The sequence below is a fragment of the Hippopotamus amphibius genome, chromosome 7 (assembly GCF_030028045.1).
Source record: "Hippopotamus amphibius kiboko isolate mHipAmp2 chromosome 7, mHipAmp2.hap2, whole genome shotgun sequence".
NCBI classification, from domain to species: Eukaryota; Metazoa; Chordata; class Mammalia; order Artiodactyla; family Hippopotamidae; genus Hippopotamus; species Hippopotamus amphibius.
In genome coordinates this window covers 146,978,462-146,996,465 of record NC_080192.1, presented here as the reverse complement: position 1 = coordinate 146,996,465, position 18,004 = coordinate 146,978,462, and the positions used below count along the sequence as shown (strand labels likewise).

Here is an 18,004-nt window from a genome sequence, read left to right as displayed (position 1 = left end):
ATTCTGAGGCGTCTCTTTCCGTGTTTCAGATCAAGCCGGTGGTACATTGTGACATAAATGTGCCTTCCAGATGGCAAACCTTCCACCGTTTATCCCGACACATACAGTGAGTACAGCGGGGGGCGGGGGGAGGGCGAGAGACCACCTGCTGAGCTCCTTAAAGACGTTACGCCCCCTTCGCCCCCTCCTCCCCGTCCTCCCCCTTCTCGCTCTGACGGCTCCTCCGTCTTCCTGGGAACCTTCTGTGTGATCTGGCCTTTCAGGTGCTGCGTGTGCTTCTCTCGTGAACCTTGAGTTTGGAGAAGCAGTGCCGTCGCCCTGCCGCTGTTCCCAGTTCACGTAGGATGGAAACACACGATTTAGTCTAAGCTTTTTATTTAATTTCGGGAATCCAGCCATTGCAGCAGCTGGATGGTGAAAGGAAATGTGGAGGTTATGTTCCTCCTCTTGCTGCCAAAGCCCCCGGGGGGTGACACGTGCCATGGTCAAGGTTGCCTGAGGACCAGCTGCCCCGGGAAGCGGCTGACGGGGCAGGTGTAGAGGTGCCAGGGGGGGTCTGCCCTGGGGTAGCCGGGACCCCGCTGCGGGCCGGCCTGCCTTATGCCTGGGGTTGTAGAAAGGGAGCACGCCTGACTCAGACCAAACATCGGTTCAAATCCCGCTTCTCGCCTGTGGGCTTTGTGACCTGCACACGCATCCTCGTTGGTAAACGGGACGGTGACGTCCACTTGCAGGGTCCCAGGCCGCCCTGCCCAGTGCTCTTCGGGGGCAGGAGTTCTCCGAAGGGCAGCCATGCCCCCCAGTCCTTCGTGTATTGTGGTGTTTTGGTATTTTAGGGATGCAACTCCCTGATGTGGAGTTCCAGAGGGCACCTTCCCTCTTACCTGCTTCTGCTCCCAGAGGAAGGGATTTCAGTGAGCTTCCAGGGTCCTGGCTCCATGTCTGAGGGGCGCCAGCTGGGGGCCAGTACCAGCCTTGGGTAGCAGCGGCCCCGCATTCTGACGAGCCGTCCTTCACGCCCCTGCTGACCGGCAGAGGGCTGGGGGCCCCGGAGGCTGGAATCCCCCGGCAGACCCAGCGGAGCCGCAGACTGCGGAGCCCAAGGGCGGAGCGAGCACGGCCTACTTACTAGCTAAGCTGCTCCTCTCACTTACTACCTGCAAACACCCAGCCATCATTTCCTTAAATCCTGTCCTTGGGCTTCTGCACGGGAGCCACTCCCATACCCGAGGTCCTTCCCCGGTGCCTTCTATACATCTGAGAGCTGTTCTGAAATAATGAGAGACACGGTAGTTCTAAACTTTGTGAAGGACATCTCTTCCTGAAGAAGGGATAGAAATCTCGGGGAACATCATTGGCTTGGGGTCCTTCCTGGCAAAGACACGTATCCCGAGAGATTCTTTTTTTTTCTTCTTGTTATAAAGCGGTTGTTCTTAGGGCATGTGCTCCATTCTTTATATGGTGTGCTAGAAGCTCCACTAGATGGACCCAAATATCCATCCAAATGCAAGGCCTTTTCCACCAAGAAAAGACCTGATCATGTTTGCTTGGAGACCTTGTAATTTAAACACAAACAGAAAATAGTTATGACTTCCAGAGTTTTTGATGTTTGAGGGAGAAAGGTGTTTTGACCCTTCCTCGTAAACGGGGAGCTGGTGCAGAGGGAGTCGGGAGTTGGGAGTGAGTTCTGTAGCGGCCGGAGGGTGGAGAGAGAAGCTGGTGCCCCCTGACCGTCTGGGTCCCCTCAGAATTCAGCTGGTCCAGACCATGTGCAGGTGGAGTGGCCAGCCTGGAGATGGAGGCTCGGCTCTGTGTCCTGGTCTGTCACTAACTAAGCTGTGTAACATGGTATGTGTCAGCTGCTGCCTCCACCACCACCATCACCACGTCACCTGGCTAAAATCCATTCCTAGATTCAGGTGCCGTTTCTTATTTTGAAAAATTAAAAACATTTCCTATGTGAAAAACTTAAAGTATGTCCTACTTAAAATATTTGAAGTATTACCTATTAAAAATTAAGGAGCACATTAAGAGGTGTATTGACAAAGTCGTCTTGTCCCTTTAAACTACTCTTACTTCAAAGTATTTTTTAAAAATTAACAACTCTTTTATGACCAGAGTAACTTACATCCATAGTAAGTATATTGTTTAAAAGGTATACATTAAAAGTAAGTCTTCTGCTCACTTTATATCCCCAGAGGCAACTGTTAAAATTTCTGGAGTGTCCTTGTGAGACAGGCTTTGCATGTTCAAGGGTTCAGAGGCGTGTGTATGCTGCAGGCGTTGTCGTGTTTCTTCCTTTTTTTTCCCCACAGAATTTAACATGGTTTCTTATTAGCACACGTAGGTGCGTTGTGCTTTCACACATGGCTGCATAGTAGTGGAAAGCATCACGTGTGTAACCTAACAGTGACCGGCTCTTACCACGTGTCCGGGGGCTCTGCCCGTCCTTTACCTCCGCGTTGCAGACTTTCAGGGAAACGGTCTTTGGTGTACTTGATGGGGCTGGCCACCCATCTACCTGGAGCGTCAGGTGGAAGATGGGCCTCTGATGCTCGAACAGCACAGACCTAAAATCTGGCAAAGCGAGAAGTGTCTAGGTCTAGTTCATTCTCCAGCTCAACCAGCAAACTCGTGGGCACGTGTTATGTCCCTCACGTCCTCTAAACTTGAAATTTCCGAATTTCTTTATTGTTAACATTTCTTTCTTTATTGTTAACAATTAAAAAAATCCTTACAGGTAGTTTTCCCCATATTTACACTGCTTCTTATAAAAAGGTGGAAATGTGTGAAGAATAAAATAAGAATCACTCGTCATCCCTCTCCTCAGAGACAGCCACTGCTAACTTTGAGAGGTGTTTACTTTTGGTTCTCTCTATACCTGCTGTTGTGTTTTATTATAGCATTAACTGTATTTGATCATTTTCCCCCCAAGTACAAATTCTGCATAAACAGTTTTAAACAGCTGCAGTATTCATTATTGTATGGCTGTGCTGTGATGTATGTAACCATTCTCTGCACTTGGACATTCAGGTTGTTTTTATATTTTTGTTTTTATAAATACAGGCATACTTTGTTTTATTGTGCTATGCTTTGTTGTGCTTTGAAGGTATTACTTTTCTTTTTTCTTTTTCTTTTCTTTCTTTTTTTTTTTTTTTTTTTAAATTAAAGGTTTGTGGCCACTCTCTGTTGTCAGATGATAGTAAACATTTTTTTTAGCAATAAAGTATTCAAATTAATGTATGTACCGTGTTTTTATAGACATGATGAGTATTGCATACTCAGTAGACTACAGTATAGTGTAAACTTCACTTTCCTGTGTACTGGGAAACCAAAAGTTCCGTGTGACTCGCTTTTTGCAGCGGTCTGGAACCAAACCCGCAACATCTCTGAGGTTTGCCTGGGATCCTGTGAGAAGCATCTTTATGTGTTCACGTATACGTGCCCACATTTCCGTGGACTGGATTTCAGGGCGTGGACAGACTGGGTCCGTGGTTACGGGTCCCGCATGTTTCCACGTGTCACCCAGTTGCCCCTCCGGGAGGTCGTGCTCACTTCTACCCCTGTCTACAGTGTCTGCATGTGTGTATCAGCCCGAGGGGATGGCCAGAATCAGCGGGGACACAGCTCAGTCCGTAGCAGTGTGCCTGTTTCCCCACACTCAGGACGAGAGTGTGTATTCAGCATCTTAACGATGTAGACAGAAACACAACGCGGCCTTGTCTCAGCATTTATGTCATATCACTGTTAGCCATCGATGTTTGGAAAGACTTCTGGCATGCACTTAGGAACACGGATGGGTGGAAACGGTGCAGCGAATCTTCCGTGTAGCAGTGACGTCACAGATGAGCGGTGAGACAGCCTGCACAGACCATGCCTTTGGGGTTTGGGTTGGGGCAGCATTAAAACGGGGAGAAAGGTGGACTCCGGGGTGACTGCAAGCCTCTTGCCATGGAGCCTTAGCGGAGAAAACGGATTCTCTCTGTTGTGCACACGTGTTAAATTAAACTTTATGTTCACCCTGATAAAAAGAGATGCATTTCTCCAATTTACGTTTAAGGGAAAACACCACCCGCAAAACAACAGTCATCATAAGTAACAAAGTAACAAATTGAAAACCGGCATCGTTGAGTTCCTGTGTTAAGCGCTATCTGTGACTTTTAGACTGAAAGAAAAAGCCTCATAGTTTACAGTATTTTAATACGACTTTGAAACTTGCCCGGTGGCCCTGACTATAACAGCAGAGAACTAATAACCTTGCCCTGGGTTTCGTGCAGCCCTCACCCCTGTGCCCCTGCCCCAGCCCACAGAAATAAAGCAAACCCGCCGGGATCACGGGGAAGCTGCCTGAAACTGTGAAATCAGTGTTTCTACTGTCTTTCCGAAGGACTGCATGTTATTTCCCTTGGGACACTCTTTTGACTCCATGGAGGGACAGTAGCTGCGTTTTTAACGGCAAGATTTCCCCGTTTGTTTCCCAAATGGACACAGCTTTCTTCCACGTTCCCCATTGTCACAGAGGCATACATATGTGTGTATATATATTATGATTGGTTTTATATTTTTATTTTTTAAATTAATTTTTATTGGAGTATAGTTGCTTTACAATGTTGGGTTAGTTTCTACTGTACAGCAAAGCGAATGAATCAGCTATACGTATACATATATCCCTTTCTTTTTGTGGATTCCCTTCCCATTCAGATCGCCACAGAGTATTGCGTAGCGTTCCCTGAGCGATACAGTAGGTTCTCATTAGTTATTATTTTATACACGGTGTCAATAATGTGTACATGTCAATCCCCATCTCCCAATCCTCCCCCCCCCCCACTTGGTATCCATACGTTTGGCGTATTTTTCAAAGAACAGAGCTTAGTCCTGTTCCTCAGGGCGTTTTCTCTCCTATGAGGCCATGTCCCCGGTGTTTCTGTCGCCTCCCAGCTCTGAGAGCTGTGCGTGTCGGGGACTGTCCTCCGTGGCGGCGTGTGGGCCACAAGGGGCTGCTCAGGGCTCCTCGTGGTTTCCGTGGTTCTGTCATTGTGTATCTTTCTTGAATTCCCAGTGTTTTCCCCCAAAGTATGAGGCACTAACGAAGCCTTTTTCTTTTATCCCTGCAGTGTTTTCACAAATGGAAGATTGTTTATTCCTCCTGTAAAGATCATTATCCCCAGATTCAGCCTGACGGAGTGGAACTGCGTGCTGGCCACGATTGGAGAGAAGGTCTTTCCTCTGGGAGGCGTTCGAAAGTAAGGCTCCGGCCTGGCTCTGGGGACCCGGGAAGCAGGGGCTCATTCTGTGCTTTTCAGTGAGAACTTCCTGCCGGGCCAGCAAGGTCTAAAACGAGTCCTCGTGAACTCTGACTTTCATTCTTCAGGCGGACGGCGTTTCCGCGGGCTTTGGGCCATGCTTATTCTTAACCAGTTTCATTCATCCATTCATCCAGCAAGTTCAGTGAGCGTCTGCCTCCCCCTCGGCGTGCTGGGCCCAGCTGACAGGGCTGAGGTGTGGCCCCCCAGCCCCCCGGGGGCCCTGCCGCGTGGCCAGTGACGAGCATCGGGCGGGAGAAGTCGCGGAGCCGCGATGACGGGGCCGTCCCCGGGGGGCGGAGCCTTGGACGGAGGCGGCCGCGTGCCGCGGTGGCCCCACTCTGGGCCTGCCCGTCGGTGGCCTCGGGGACGTGCTTGGCTCGCCGGGGCCTGTTTCCTCATCTGGGAGACTGGAAACGGTAAGAGTACCTGCCTCCAGGAGGCGTAACCTGGCTGACGTGCCTGAGTGGAGCCTGGCGCGTCGTGGGCGTGAGATGGGCTGGTGATCACCATCGTGAACAAGCAGGGGTTTGGGGCAGTTGTGCACGGTTCACCGCACGCAACCGGGCCTTCCCGGGGGACGCAGCCAGACCCGAGGGTGCGCAGCCGCCGGGACCAGAGGGCGAAGGTCCCCCAGGCCAGCGCCTTGCCGCCCTGTGGCCGCCGGGTCCTCTGTGTGTTTGTGTGCGTGCGTGTGTGGTGCATGTGTGGTGCGTGTGTGCGTGGGTGGCGGTCACAGCCATGGACTGGAGGGCGGGAGGAGAGAGGCTGGGTGGCCACGGGGCACAAGGTCCTGAGCAGACGGAAGGCGCCGGACCTGGAGGCGGGGAAAGGTGGTCTCCTGTGAGTGGACGGGGGACGGGGGGCGGCCGGTGGGAGGGACAGGAGGGTTGGCGAGCAGTGTTGGGGGCCCCGCGAGCCCGGACCCCGAGTCTGCAGTAGGACACCCTGCGGGGCTGTGGTTTCTTCTGACGCTCGGTGGCTGACACGAGGGAGGGCGGGTGGAGGGACTCGTCCATGGCCAAGTGTGGGGAAGGACCAGCCGGGGAGGGGTGCGGTGTGGACGTGACCCCAGGGACAGCCCGGTGGTCTCAGACCGCGGCCTGGCTGTCGCAGGATGGAGGGAGGACGTGGCGAGCGGCAGGGCTGCGAGGCTGTAGCGGGAGGTGCAGGCCTGGCCTTGGGAACACGCGGGGAGAAGGCCCAGAGTCTCACCGCTGGGGCGCGGGGAAGAGCGTAGGAGACACAGGTCTGTAAAGCTGAGAAGTCAGGCGATGCGGTCCGAGGCCGCAGGGTCGTTAGACCTCGTCCTCACGGACAGCGATGGGCCCAGACCGTAGGCACTGGGGAGGAAGAGCAAAAGCGTTCACTCCTTTTCACTTTTGTGTCTATTAACTCTTTCTTGGGGGTAAATGAAAACATAAAAGATCGATTGACATTCGAGAGCTGTGATACCAACGATGAAAACTGATGTGTCCGCAAGTGAACAGGGCGTAGCACTTGGGACAGTTAGAGCAGCGGGATACGCACTAGCTGAGCGCGGACTGTGCCTGGCGGTGAACACGGGTGTTCCAGGCAGGCAGATGTTTATATAATGACAAGGACTGTAAGCGCCCAAGTGACTCCGGAATGCAGTTATAAATGTTAGTGTTGTAGCCTTAAAGAAATAGGGACAGTTGTCTGGAGCAGATAGACTTGTGCATAGTTTTGGAAGAAGCCAGGGACAATAGTAGAATTAGTCATAAGTATCACGTATAAAACCACGAGTATCACATAGCGGGGAAAGGAAGAGATAAAATCCTCGTAAGGGAGAAACAGGCAGGGAAACAGGACACTCAGAGGGAAAACGGGACACCAGTCAATAAGCTTCTTTCTTTTTTTCCCTGGGCTTAAATTAGTCCTCTGTGGCTGAGTTTAGAAAAAGTATAGAGCTTGGAAATAAAAGAAATGCATAGAAAGTACAAGTAGTAAGCTTGAAAGTGTGATGTAATATGCATATTATGTTTTTTTTTTTTTTAGTCGATGTGCATGTTATTTTTGAACGGAACCTACAGCTAATATTCAACATTCGTTTGAAAAGTCATCATTTATCATTCCTTAAATAATGTTGGTACGGTTCAGGGGAGGTTTCTATTATACTTTTTTCTTGTGTCCATTAGAGACGTAGCCAAATTCTCAGTGGTGTTAAAATTAGTAGATTTACTGGTTAGTTTCTGGTGTGTGTATATATATATATATATATATATATATTCCAGAGAAATCTTTAAGATTGCGTGTGGGTCTCTGTGTGAGAGATTTTTGCTGATCTCGGTGCTGGAAAAATATGCTTTTCACGTGTGTGTGTTGCGTGCTGATTGCATGGTGGGCACCACGCTGAGCTCGGAGGCCCAGCCTGGTCCGCTCCCCTCCGTCGAGCTTGTGGTCCCGCAGAGAAGGTGGAATCACTCAGTCATCACAGGATGGGCAGAGTGCGTAGCGAGAGGAGGGCGTGGAGCCGGGTCTAGGAACAACCCAGAAGGAGAGAGGTTTGCTCCGAGCGCGGCGGGGGAGTAGAGTTCGGGGCGGGCTGGGCCTGGGAGGAGGTGCTGGAGCACCCCTGAAGGCCGGCCCCCCCCCAGACTTGCACCCGGGTGCTGCTCTCGCCTCTCCCTGGTCTGGCCCTGGTTGGGAGACGCAGTGTTACGGGTGATGCCTGGCCGTGAGGGCTGGCCAGACACGGTCCAGGAAAGGAGAGGCGTTAGCACGGGGAGGAAACTGAGGAGGAGAGAGTGTGAACGGCAGCGTCCTGCAGCCCCGGGCTCTGTCCACCCGGAAGAGAGAGGTGGTGAGCGGTGCCTGCCAAGTTCTGAGAGTCTGAGGTACAACCATGTCCACCCTCCATGGGCAATTCGATCCGCGTTTGCCGGGCACGCGTTGGGCGGTGTCGATGCCCCTAACGCTGTTCTCTCTGCTTTTTCTCCATCTCTGACTCTTCCAACGGGAGGTCTTCCCTCTTCCATTCTGCACGTGAACTGTCATTATTTGTACACATATTTCTTTCTGTTTTTACTTATTTTGGGGATTCTTATTATCTGGACGATGGCACTTCTACTCACGTTCATTTCTTAACTTTTCTTCTGTGTGTTCTAGTATTCTCTGCTGCTTCCTGGGAGAGCGTCTCTACTTTATCTGCCAAACAGTAATTTGTGCTTGTTTTTTTTATTTCCCTCATTTTCTTTATAACGTTTTCCGTGTTTATGTTAAGTTCCTGGTCCATTGTTTCCGGCACTTCTGCTTCTGGTGGAGTCTCCCAAGCCCTCCAGCCCCAGCGCCTTGGGGTCCAGCCCCCGTCGCCCAGGTTCTGGTCGGGGGGAGGCTGTCCTCAAGGCTGCAGCCAGTCTGCCTCGCTGCCTCCCTGCCTCCCTGGGCCCCTCGCCGCTGAGAGCATCTGCACCCCCCTGACTTGCTCCTGGGGACACGTGTGTCAGCTGTGAGCCCTCGGGGGACGGGCACCGCTTGTCCCAAGGTGACAGCAGGAGAGGAAGGGAATTCCAAGCCCTGCTTCTCACCTGGAAGCCCAGCGCTCCTCTCCCCAGGGTGTCTCACCGTTATCTCCTGTCTGGAAGTTCTCCTCTTGGTCCTCCAGGGTGACCCAAGGCAGCAGCTTCAGGAGCTGCCCTTGTTAGAAACAGATGCTCCAGCCTCATCTTAGACTCACTGAACCAGAAACTCCAGGGCAGGGGGCCAGCCGCCATGTGTGAGCAAGTCTTCCAGGTGGTTCCGTGCTCGCTGAAGGTGGGGGTGCTCGAGGGAGGGAGGGGTGAGTCCCGTGGGCCCCACCTGTTCCAGGTGCCCCGCAGCCTTCTCTCCTCTCCCCTCTGTGCTCACTGCTGTCATTCCTGAGCACCAGCTGACTGTTGCTAAAACACAGTGCTCATCCCACGCTTGCATGGAGATCCCCACTCACTCCGACTAAATCGATGGTAAACTCTTGCCCCTAGAATTCCAGGCTCTGGATTCAATGTTCAGGTTCTTCATCTGTGTTTTACCCTCTGGTGACAGCCCCCTGTGTTCTGGCTTTTTGCAGAGGCCACTTCTGCTGCCTCAAAGTCTTCATCCCATTTTTTTAAAAAATAAATTTATTTATTTATTTATTTATTGGCTGCGTTGGGTCTTTGTTGCTGCACAAGGGCTTTCTCTAATTTTGGCGAGTGGGGGCTACTCTTCGTTGCGGTGCATGGGCTCCTCATTTCTGTGGCTTCTCTTGTTGTGGGGCACGGGCTCTAGGTGCAAGGGCTTCATTAGTTGTGGCACACGGGCTCAATAGTTGTGGCGCATGGGCTTAGTTGCTCCACCGCATGTGGGATCTTCCTGGAGCAGCGCTCGAACCCGTGTCCCCTGCATTGTCAGGTGGATTCTTAACCACCGCGCCACCTAGGAAGTCCCCATCCCCTCTTCACAGGAGGAACTCCTACCCACCCTTGTACATTCTCCCACCTTAGTGAAGCCTGCAATTGCCTTTAATCTTTCTTCTCCTGGAACACCTGCACTTTGCCCTTCCCTGGTCATTTTTGTCTTCACAGGTTTTTGTACACTCTTGATGTTGGGGAGGCAATGGGTTTCCTATTGGTATTTTCACGCGAGGCAGTGCCTGCCTCATTGTACGGTGCCTCACAGATGCTTGGCATTGAATGAATTGAATGGTTTCCTAAATAAATGAATTAGTGCATTAATACTTGCCAAAAAAGAGTGCAGAATAAAACGTAGACAAATATTAGTCTTTTGGTGCTTATAAAAAGGCCTATCATTTGCTAATAAATGCTGGGTTGTTTTCCAAGTATTGTTATAACAATAGAAGCCAATTTGTATTAATTTCAACTGTTATTAGTTAAAATTAATTGAACACCAACCAACAGCTTAAAATGTTCTCAAGGGCCCCTGAGCTCTTGTACATAATTAAAAATATACTTTAATTAAAAAATCTAAAAATGGAAAGCGAGCCTAATCCTGGTAGAGCAGCCCCCACAGGGCTGTTAGCCTGTGTGGGTTACGTTCACTCTCAGAGCATCAGTTCCCCTGTGGCCCACATAGCAGTCGCGCTGTGTGCCGGATGCCCCCAGCCCCAACGTCACGGCGCTGACGTCTCCAGCTCATTCCTTCTTTTTTTGCTCGCAGGTTGTTCACAATGAATGGGCACCTTCTGGTCAATTCAAACGATTTGCAAGACAACCACTTCTACGTTGCAGCAGGACTGGAGGCCTTCAAGTGCTTCCCTTACTGGAAGTCCCCAAGGGTGCCCAGCGAAGTCCAGCAGTGAGCACCTCTCATGCCTTTCCTTCCCGCTTGGTAACGTGGGCCTTTTCCCCCAGCTCCTCTCCCACATATGGTCAGTTTAGGGATCTGCTATTCTTCTGTAGTGAAACTCCCCAATATGATCATTTTATAGAGGATGCAGGTTTTTTTTTCTTCTTTTCTTTTTAGAAAGCTAATCGTAGGAGACCAGTGTTTGACCAGCAAGGGACTTATAGATTTATTTATTTATTTATTGGCTGCCTTGGGTCTTCGTCGCTGCATGCAGGCTTTCTCTAGTTGTGGTGATTGGGGGCTACTCTTTGTTGTGGTGCGTGGGTTTCTCATTGCAGTGGCTTTTCTTTGTGAGGAGCACGGGCTCTAGGCACATGGGCTCAGTAGTTGTGGCTCTCGGGAGAGCGCAGGCTCAGTGCGTATGGCGCAGGGGCTTCGTTGCTCCACGGCATGTGGGATCTTCCCGGACCAGGACTCGAACCTGTGTCCCCTGCATTGGCAGGCGGATTCTTAACCACTGCGCCACCAGGGAAGGCCCAAAGCAGTGATTTTTGTAGTAGATCCTGGGCCCGGGTAACAGGGTGCACCCCGGAGTGTGCATTTGTGGATGTGAAGCAATGGCTGAGAGGAAGATGAGACAGTGGGGACTCCGGTCCCATCCCCTCACTCCCCGGCGTGCATCTAGGAGAGGGCAGGCGAGCACCTGTGGTGAAGGCACAGTGCTGTCCTATGGGCTCAGGCCTGGGGGGCGCCTGGGGGTCTTTCCCTGAGGCAGAAGAGCCCAGCATCGCTGCGCTGGCTTGCGTTCTGTGTCCTGCACCGAGGCTCACGTGGACGCGGCCGACGTTGTATGTGCCGAGGGCCCTTCTCACGGCTCCTGGTCTGGGAGTCACGAGACAGGTGTTCTGGTTCCATGTCCAGGGCAGAATCACACTTGGCGCCTCCTTGAATTCCCATGTCCCACCCACCTTGCGTCTCAGGTTGTATTTGTATGAAAAACCTCAGTATTCCCAACTCCAAACATCTGTAGGTCTGTAGAGTCCGGATCCCTTCCTCGCTTTCCTGGTGGGCTGGCCAGATACAGACACCTGTCCGTGAGTCTGGGGCCCTGGGGGCCACAGCTCCGGCAAGCTCCCGAGTGTCTGATGCCAGGTGCCGGGGCTGGACCAGGTTCCGTGGAGCGTCGGGCACGAGACTGGCCTGCAGGACTGAAGTTCCCAGGGGTATACTGACCCGGCTCCTCAGTTTTGGTCCCAAGTAAAGCCCCGGGATTAGGGCTGAGGCTGGGCTCGTTCCCTCTGGGTCAGCTGAGGAGGCAGGCGGGGGGCTTGGGGGGCCAGGCCGGTGGTCGGCAGGTGCGTCTTCCCGGGGGCCAGACCTTGAGCTGCACGGGACCCTGACGTCCCCACGTCTCCGGCGCTGGGGTGTCAGGCCCTCGGGGGTGTGTACACGTGCACACACGCGCCCAAGTGTTCCTTCACAAGTGGTCGGTACAGTTTTTAAGGGGACACTGAGCACTGGTCCTGATCCCCAGGTCTCGCTGAGACAAGCCAGTCTGTGGGATTTCTCCCCCTTGGTTTCGTAGCCCCCTGGGTGCGTCTGAACCACACTTGGTGTTGGGACTATTTGAGGGCTTGCAGGAACCCACCCCATAGCGCTGCTCTGTCGCGTTTCTACGTCCATTGTGTTGAGAACAAGGGGTGTCAGTTTTCCTCTGGCTGTGGGGCAGCAGGGGGCTTCAGCTTTGCAGGTGGTGCCTTCACCCCCACCCCGAGGTCCCCCGCAGGAGCTCCGGGTGCGTCTGGGAAACGTGAGACGCCGCCATGGGAGCAGCGTCTGGGGGACCTCATGCCTGTTTCGGCTCCTGTGCTGTCAGGCTTTCTACTTTAAGGCTCCCTTCGTCCTGTTGACGGCTGGCGGCCCCCCCGCAGTGTGACCTGCAGGCAGGTGCTCAGGTTAGGGTCCTGCCTGCGCGCTCGGCGCGTGCGGATATTTCCTGACTTTACTGACATCTCAGTCCGTTGCTGGTGGTCCTGACCGCGTGGTGGGGGGAGGCGGGGAGCGGCTGCCGGACGGAGCGGAACGGTGCTCTGCTCTCTGTGTCCGCTGCTCCCCGCACGAGTTCCTCTGCCTTGCCGTTTCTCCTGTCATCCATTCATGTGTTGAACCCTGGCCTGCGTCTGCTGGTTGCTTAACTATACATCTCCCTCCCCAAAGAGGTTGGGCTTGGGATGAAGAGTGCACAGAGCTGATGAGAGACCGAGGTCCAGTCACCACACGGGAAGTAGACCGAGGAGGTGCTCGTCTGCGGGATGCCCACGTCGGGGAGGCCTTTCCAAACGAGCCCAGCAGAGGTTGGGGTGAACCTTGGTGAAGGATCGGAAACGGCACGCGGGTCTGCGTGGGTGTCAGGCACAGAGGGAGGACGAGAGCTCTGCGGTGGGGCAGGCAGAGGGTGGCCTGGGCTGTGGATTGCACGTTGGTCTCAGTCCGGCTCATCGGCTGCGGGGCGTGGAGTGAACCCTCACGTCCGGAGCCCGGGTTCTGCACCAGCCCGAGGGGAGCCGTGACCTTGTTCTGCCCGTCATCATGAGGGCTGTGTGAGGAAGCGTGTTTGCAGATGAGATTCATCAGCTTACACATGTGAGGGTTCCCCCCGCCTCCCCAAGATCACATAGACGCTTTAGCGCAGAAGGTGCCTCCCGCGCCCCCCATAAGTGAGAAGCCACCGGATTTCCAAAGATTTCAAGGAAGGAACGTGAACAGGTTCCTTGGGCCCTTTCTCGCGAGCCCGGGAGCCATGTTGATGTGGGCTTGGGTCCTCCGGGGACAGAGGGCTCCTACCTCGTGGTCAAGTGCTTCCTGAGGCCGACGCAGCAGTTGGCGTTTTCATTCAGATGCTTTTGGCTGCGCTTTAAACATGTCAACCTTGACTCTCTTCTGTTTTTCAGAAAGTACACAGACCTTGAGAAGTATTCACGAAGAAAGAAAAAGGTGAGTACTTTTTTTTAAAGTACTTCTTAAAAAGGGATGATGACAGCTGTGGTTGACCCTGGCATCTTTGGCATCAAAAAGAACTCGCGACAGGCCAGCCCTGCCGTCTCAGAGCGAGCTGCTCAGCACAGGCTGTCTTCTGTGAACGAGGCGAACAGGACGTCCGGTGTGTCCTCGGAGCTCAGGGTCCGGTGCTGGGAGGCAGGCCGAGGTGTTTGTGACGCAGCAGTGAGTGTGGAGATGAGAATATGCACAGGCCTTATGGGGCCAGTAGGAGCACAAGTGAGCCCAGCTTGGCCTGGAGGGAGCTGGGAGGAGGTTTCAGGCAAAAATGACAGCTGGAGGAAGGCACAGCGGGTGTGCGTGTGTGTGTACACGTGTGTACATGTGTGTGTGTGTTCATCTACACACACAATTTGATACTGCAACACAAAGCATGAGACAAGGGAGGTGGATCGAAGCCTGACCTTGGCGGCTCAGACAGGCCCTTATCACCTGTCCATACGATGATTGTATATCCCAAACCAGCTTATGAAACCCGTACTTTAGTGGCTCTACTGCATGAATATTCATTCAACAAGCTGTCCACTGCCTGCTCTTTCCCCCAGCTCTCTAGCCCCGCCCTCTAGAACTTGCCGGCCTTGAGGCCCTCCAAAGCACCCATCTGTTCTTTTCTGATATCAGGCAGCCCGCCCTTGGCGTTGCTTTCCTCCCGTTGCAGCCCAGGTTTCTTACCCACCACTTACCACCTTCCTGCTGGGCGCTTAGGCCTCCTTACCTCTGGGGGCCACCTTGTATCCGCCTGGCGAAAGCCCAGCCTTGGAGCCCAGCCCCTTGCCCCGTCCGCACTTGGCCTGAAGGAGCTCAGAGTCCCTGGGGGGATAGCACAGCTGACCTGCCCCTCTTCACACCAGATTTCTGGTCGCAATCCAACCGGCCTGCACCGGAAAAGCCTCACTGCTAAAAAAAAATACTTTTCTGAATATGTGTTGACTTAAAAAATACATGCACACCGTGAGAGTTGCCAGTTACATTTTATTTGGGCCAAAATGAGGAGGGCAGCCAGGAGGCGGCATCTCAGATAGCTCTGAGAAGCTGCTGCAAGGAGGCGAGGGGAGGAGGCAGGATACAGAGGGGTTTTGCAGCAAAGGACAGGTTGCCCGGAACATCGAGAGATTGTTGTTAATGAAAGGAAACCAGACATCTCAAGTCGAGGAGTTTAGCGCTTTTCTGTGTGCGGGGAGATGCCAGCTCTGGGCTCACTGAGATCATTCCTTTGATATGCAGCTCCGCTACCGGGGGCCAGTGTCCTGCTTTCGCATCCTGAGTGTGCTCAGGGCTCACGTAGGGAGCGGCTGCCGTCCGATGGCCGCTAGACGGCAGGCGTTCTTTTCAGCCGCGAGTTTCTGTGGCTCAGCGGCTCCTGCTGGAGGGCTGCAATCCTTGATGCCTGCGACATCCTTTGTTTATTGATATGCCAGGAAATATTCCATTTCTCCACGTTTTGCTAAATGTTGTTAGGGATTTTTGCACATCTGTTCCTAAGTGAGACTAGCCTAGAACACCTCTTTCTCCTGTAGTCTGGCTTTTGGTGTCACGGTTTTTCTGAATTGACTCTTTTGTTGTTTTGGTAGCCTCTTGAGCTGAATGACCATCTTACTTATTTTCCATATTCTCTAAGGACGGCGTTAGGGTTAAGTGTTCTATGGGTGAATGGATGAGATCATTGAGAACACAAATATGGTGGATGTGACTCTGCCCTCAGGTGTGCTCCGTCCAGTGGGGACAGACACATGGACGTACGTCGTGACACAAGTTGTGTATAAATGAGTCACGTGGTTTGTAGGACGGGAAGTGACCAACACACGGAGCTCAGCAAACAAGGTGCAGGTCGCGAAGTGTGATTCAGAGAAGCGCGCAGATGATCCCGGGAGGGAAAAGGCCGGTGTGGACGCGCGGGAGTCTAGCCCCGCGGAGCTCTTCGCCGCCGCCTTCCCCGGTGTTTCACGGTGCTGTGGGCACTGACTTCTGAATGATGACTGTTGTTTAGCATGAACGGTGCAACCTTGAAATCCTATACTTTTGTGGTTTGGACACTTCCAAGCACGCGGATCATCGATCCATCTGCTGCGCCAGAAGTGCGGGTTTGTCGTTATGTGCTTGTGTTCCGTCCTCGCTGCGTCGTGTCGTTGTTTTGACGTTGGCTCCTTATAGGTAGGGATGGAATTTTCTTTTCATTCTATTCTTAAAATTGGCCTAAAATGTGAGCATGTCTGTCCCGACAGTGTCTGTGTTTGCTTCTCTCCTCTGGAAGTGAGTCACTGGGAAGTGAACAGGTTCTAAGGATGCTGTTTCACACTTTGGAATCTTTAAAAGATCATGAACATGGCGTAACCTGCAATGCAAAAACGTGTTGTTTTAGAAAGATTAGATCCATCACTGAAGTTCTTCTATGAAGTCAGTGTGACAAGAGCATCCAACAGCATAGCAAGCACTTTCTGTTCTAGAACATGGAAAGTCCTGGGAGAAGACGAAAGGCATCGATTTAACAAAGGTCAATGTGCAGATGCCTGTCTAGGGCTTCATGGTGCCTGTAGCCCCTTGTGTAAAGGTCTGTGTGATACGTGGATCTTGGAACTGAGTCCCAAAGAAATCCTTGCCCCGTCTGAGGATGGGTGCTTTGCTGAGAACAGAAACCACTCCACATGCCAGGCTCCTTTGTTTGGCTGCAGGAGGCTGGGTTTTAGGATTAGTCACGGCAACTGCATCACGGTAAATGTATTTGTTCCTTTGTTTACTTGTGCCCGATTTTCCACTTCTAACTTATTAAACTTTTATCTATTTTCTGTGTGAACCGCCGCAACATCCTTTGGGAAAGTGGGGGAAGGAAATTTAAAAATCAGCCTGGAAACCCAGCACGGGAGCAGCTGCCTCGGACCCTTGGTCATCTTCCTGTTCTAAGGGCCCCTTTCAGGCGGGCAGAGTAGCAGCTCTCTGTAAGATCAAGGGCAGAGTTTTCTTTCGAAAAATAAGTATTTTTAAGAACATTTAAAAAACTGAAGTACAGCTGATTTACAATGTTGTGTTAGTTCCATGTGTATAGCAAAGTGATTCAGTTATACATATATACACATACATACTTTTTCAGATTCTTTTTCACTCTAGGTTATTACAAGATACTGAGGATTGTACCCTGTGCTCTAGAGCAGGTCCTTGTTGTTTGCCTGTTTTATATACAGTTGTGTGTGTATGTTCATCCCAAACCCCTAATGTATGCCCACCCCCACTATTTCCTTTGGTGACCATAAGTTTGTTTTTCACGTCTGTGAGTCTATCTCTGTTTTGTAAATAAGTTCATTTGTATCATTTTTTTAGATTCCACATATGTGACATCATACGATATTTGTATTTCTCTGTCTGACTTACTTCGCCAAGTAGGATCATCTCTAGGTCCACCCATTTGCTGCGATGGCATTATTTCACTCTTTTGTATGGCCGAGTAATATCTCATTGTGGATAGACCGCATCTTCTTTATCCATTCATCTGTTGATGGACACTTCGTTTGCTTCCACGTCTTGGGTATTGTGGATAGGGCTGCTATGAACATTGGGGTGCATGTGTCTTTTCTAGTTAGAGTTTTGTATGGATATATGCCCAGGAGTGGGACTGCAGGGTCATATAGTCTAAATCTGCAAGTGTTTCTTTTAAATGTACCTACAGTACAAAGCAGAGACTCTTTCCTGACTCTTCCATGAGCAGATCGCAAATACACGCAGAGCTTTTGGCCCACAGATTATCAGGCTTGAATGGAGGTACCCGTTGATCCATCTGGTGGAAACCTTCATGTGCTGCAGATACAGAGGTGAGCTGAGTGTGAGTCTCTGCGAGTGGAGCAGGCAGACGTGCCAGTGCACAGGACGCAGTGGCCGTAGCAGCCCTCACCCGGGAAATGGCGTCCGTTCCCTGGTTCGGCCCAAGCCCAGACATCATCCCCGATTCCACCAGCATCAACCCCTCCTGCCCACACAATCCCAATAGGGCAGCAATCCCTCCGCTGTTACACTGCCCAGCTTTCGGACGCACCTGCGTCTCTCCATCAGCGCTGCCCAGAGAGTCAGGAAAACCACGATGCCCGTGGTGGGAAAGTGGGATGCAGGTGGCAGGCTGGGAAGGCAGGTGAGACACTTGTGTTCATAGGGGTCCTGACCTCAGCAAGGGAGAAAATGGACAGATGTGCACTTGAGAGTCACTGCTAGTGTTGGAATAAGTGTACAGACTGAAAGTGGAGGAGAGGCCCGTCCTGAGGCCCCTGTAACGCCCCCAGCCAGTGGCGGGTGGGGCGGCAGTCGGGTTTGAGAGCTGCTGCGTGTCACCGATTCTGTGATGAGCATTTTCCCATCTTCGCGGCTCTGAAACAGGGGCA

General features: G+C 52.2%; 1 protein-coding gene across 1 annotated transcript in view; it reads left to right on the top strand.

Annotated features, from left to right (window-relative positions):
• DCDC2C (doublecortin domain containing 2C) overlaps nt 1–18,004 on the top strand; it is a 63,313-nt gene that overhangs the window by 26,092 nt on the left and 19,217 nt on the right. Inside the window, exons 3-6 of the mRNA XM_057743404.1 lie at nt 30–106; nt 5,115–5,243; nt 10,458–10,595; nt 13,538–13,580. Coding sequence (XP_057599387.1) covers nt 30–106; nt 5,115–5,243; nt 10,458–10,595; nt 13,538–13,580 — 387 coding nt within the window. The remainder of the gene's footprint in view (nt 1–29; nt 107–5,114; nt 5,244–10,457; nt 10,596–13,537; nt 13,581–18,004) is intronic.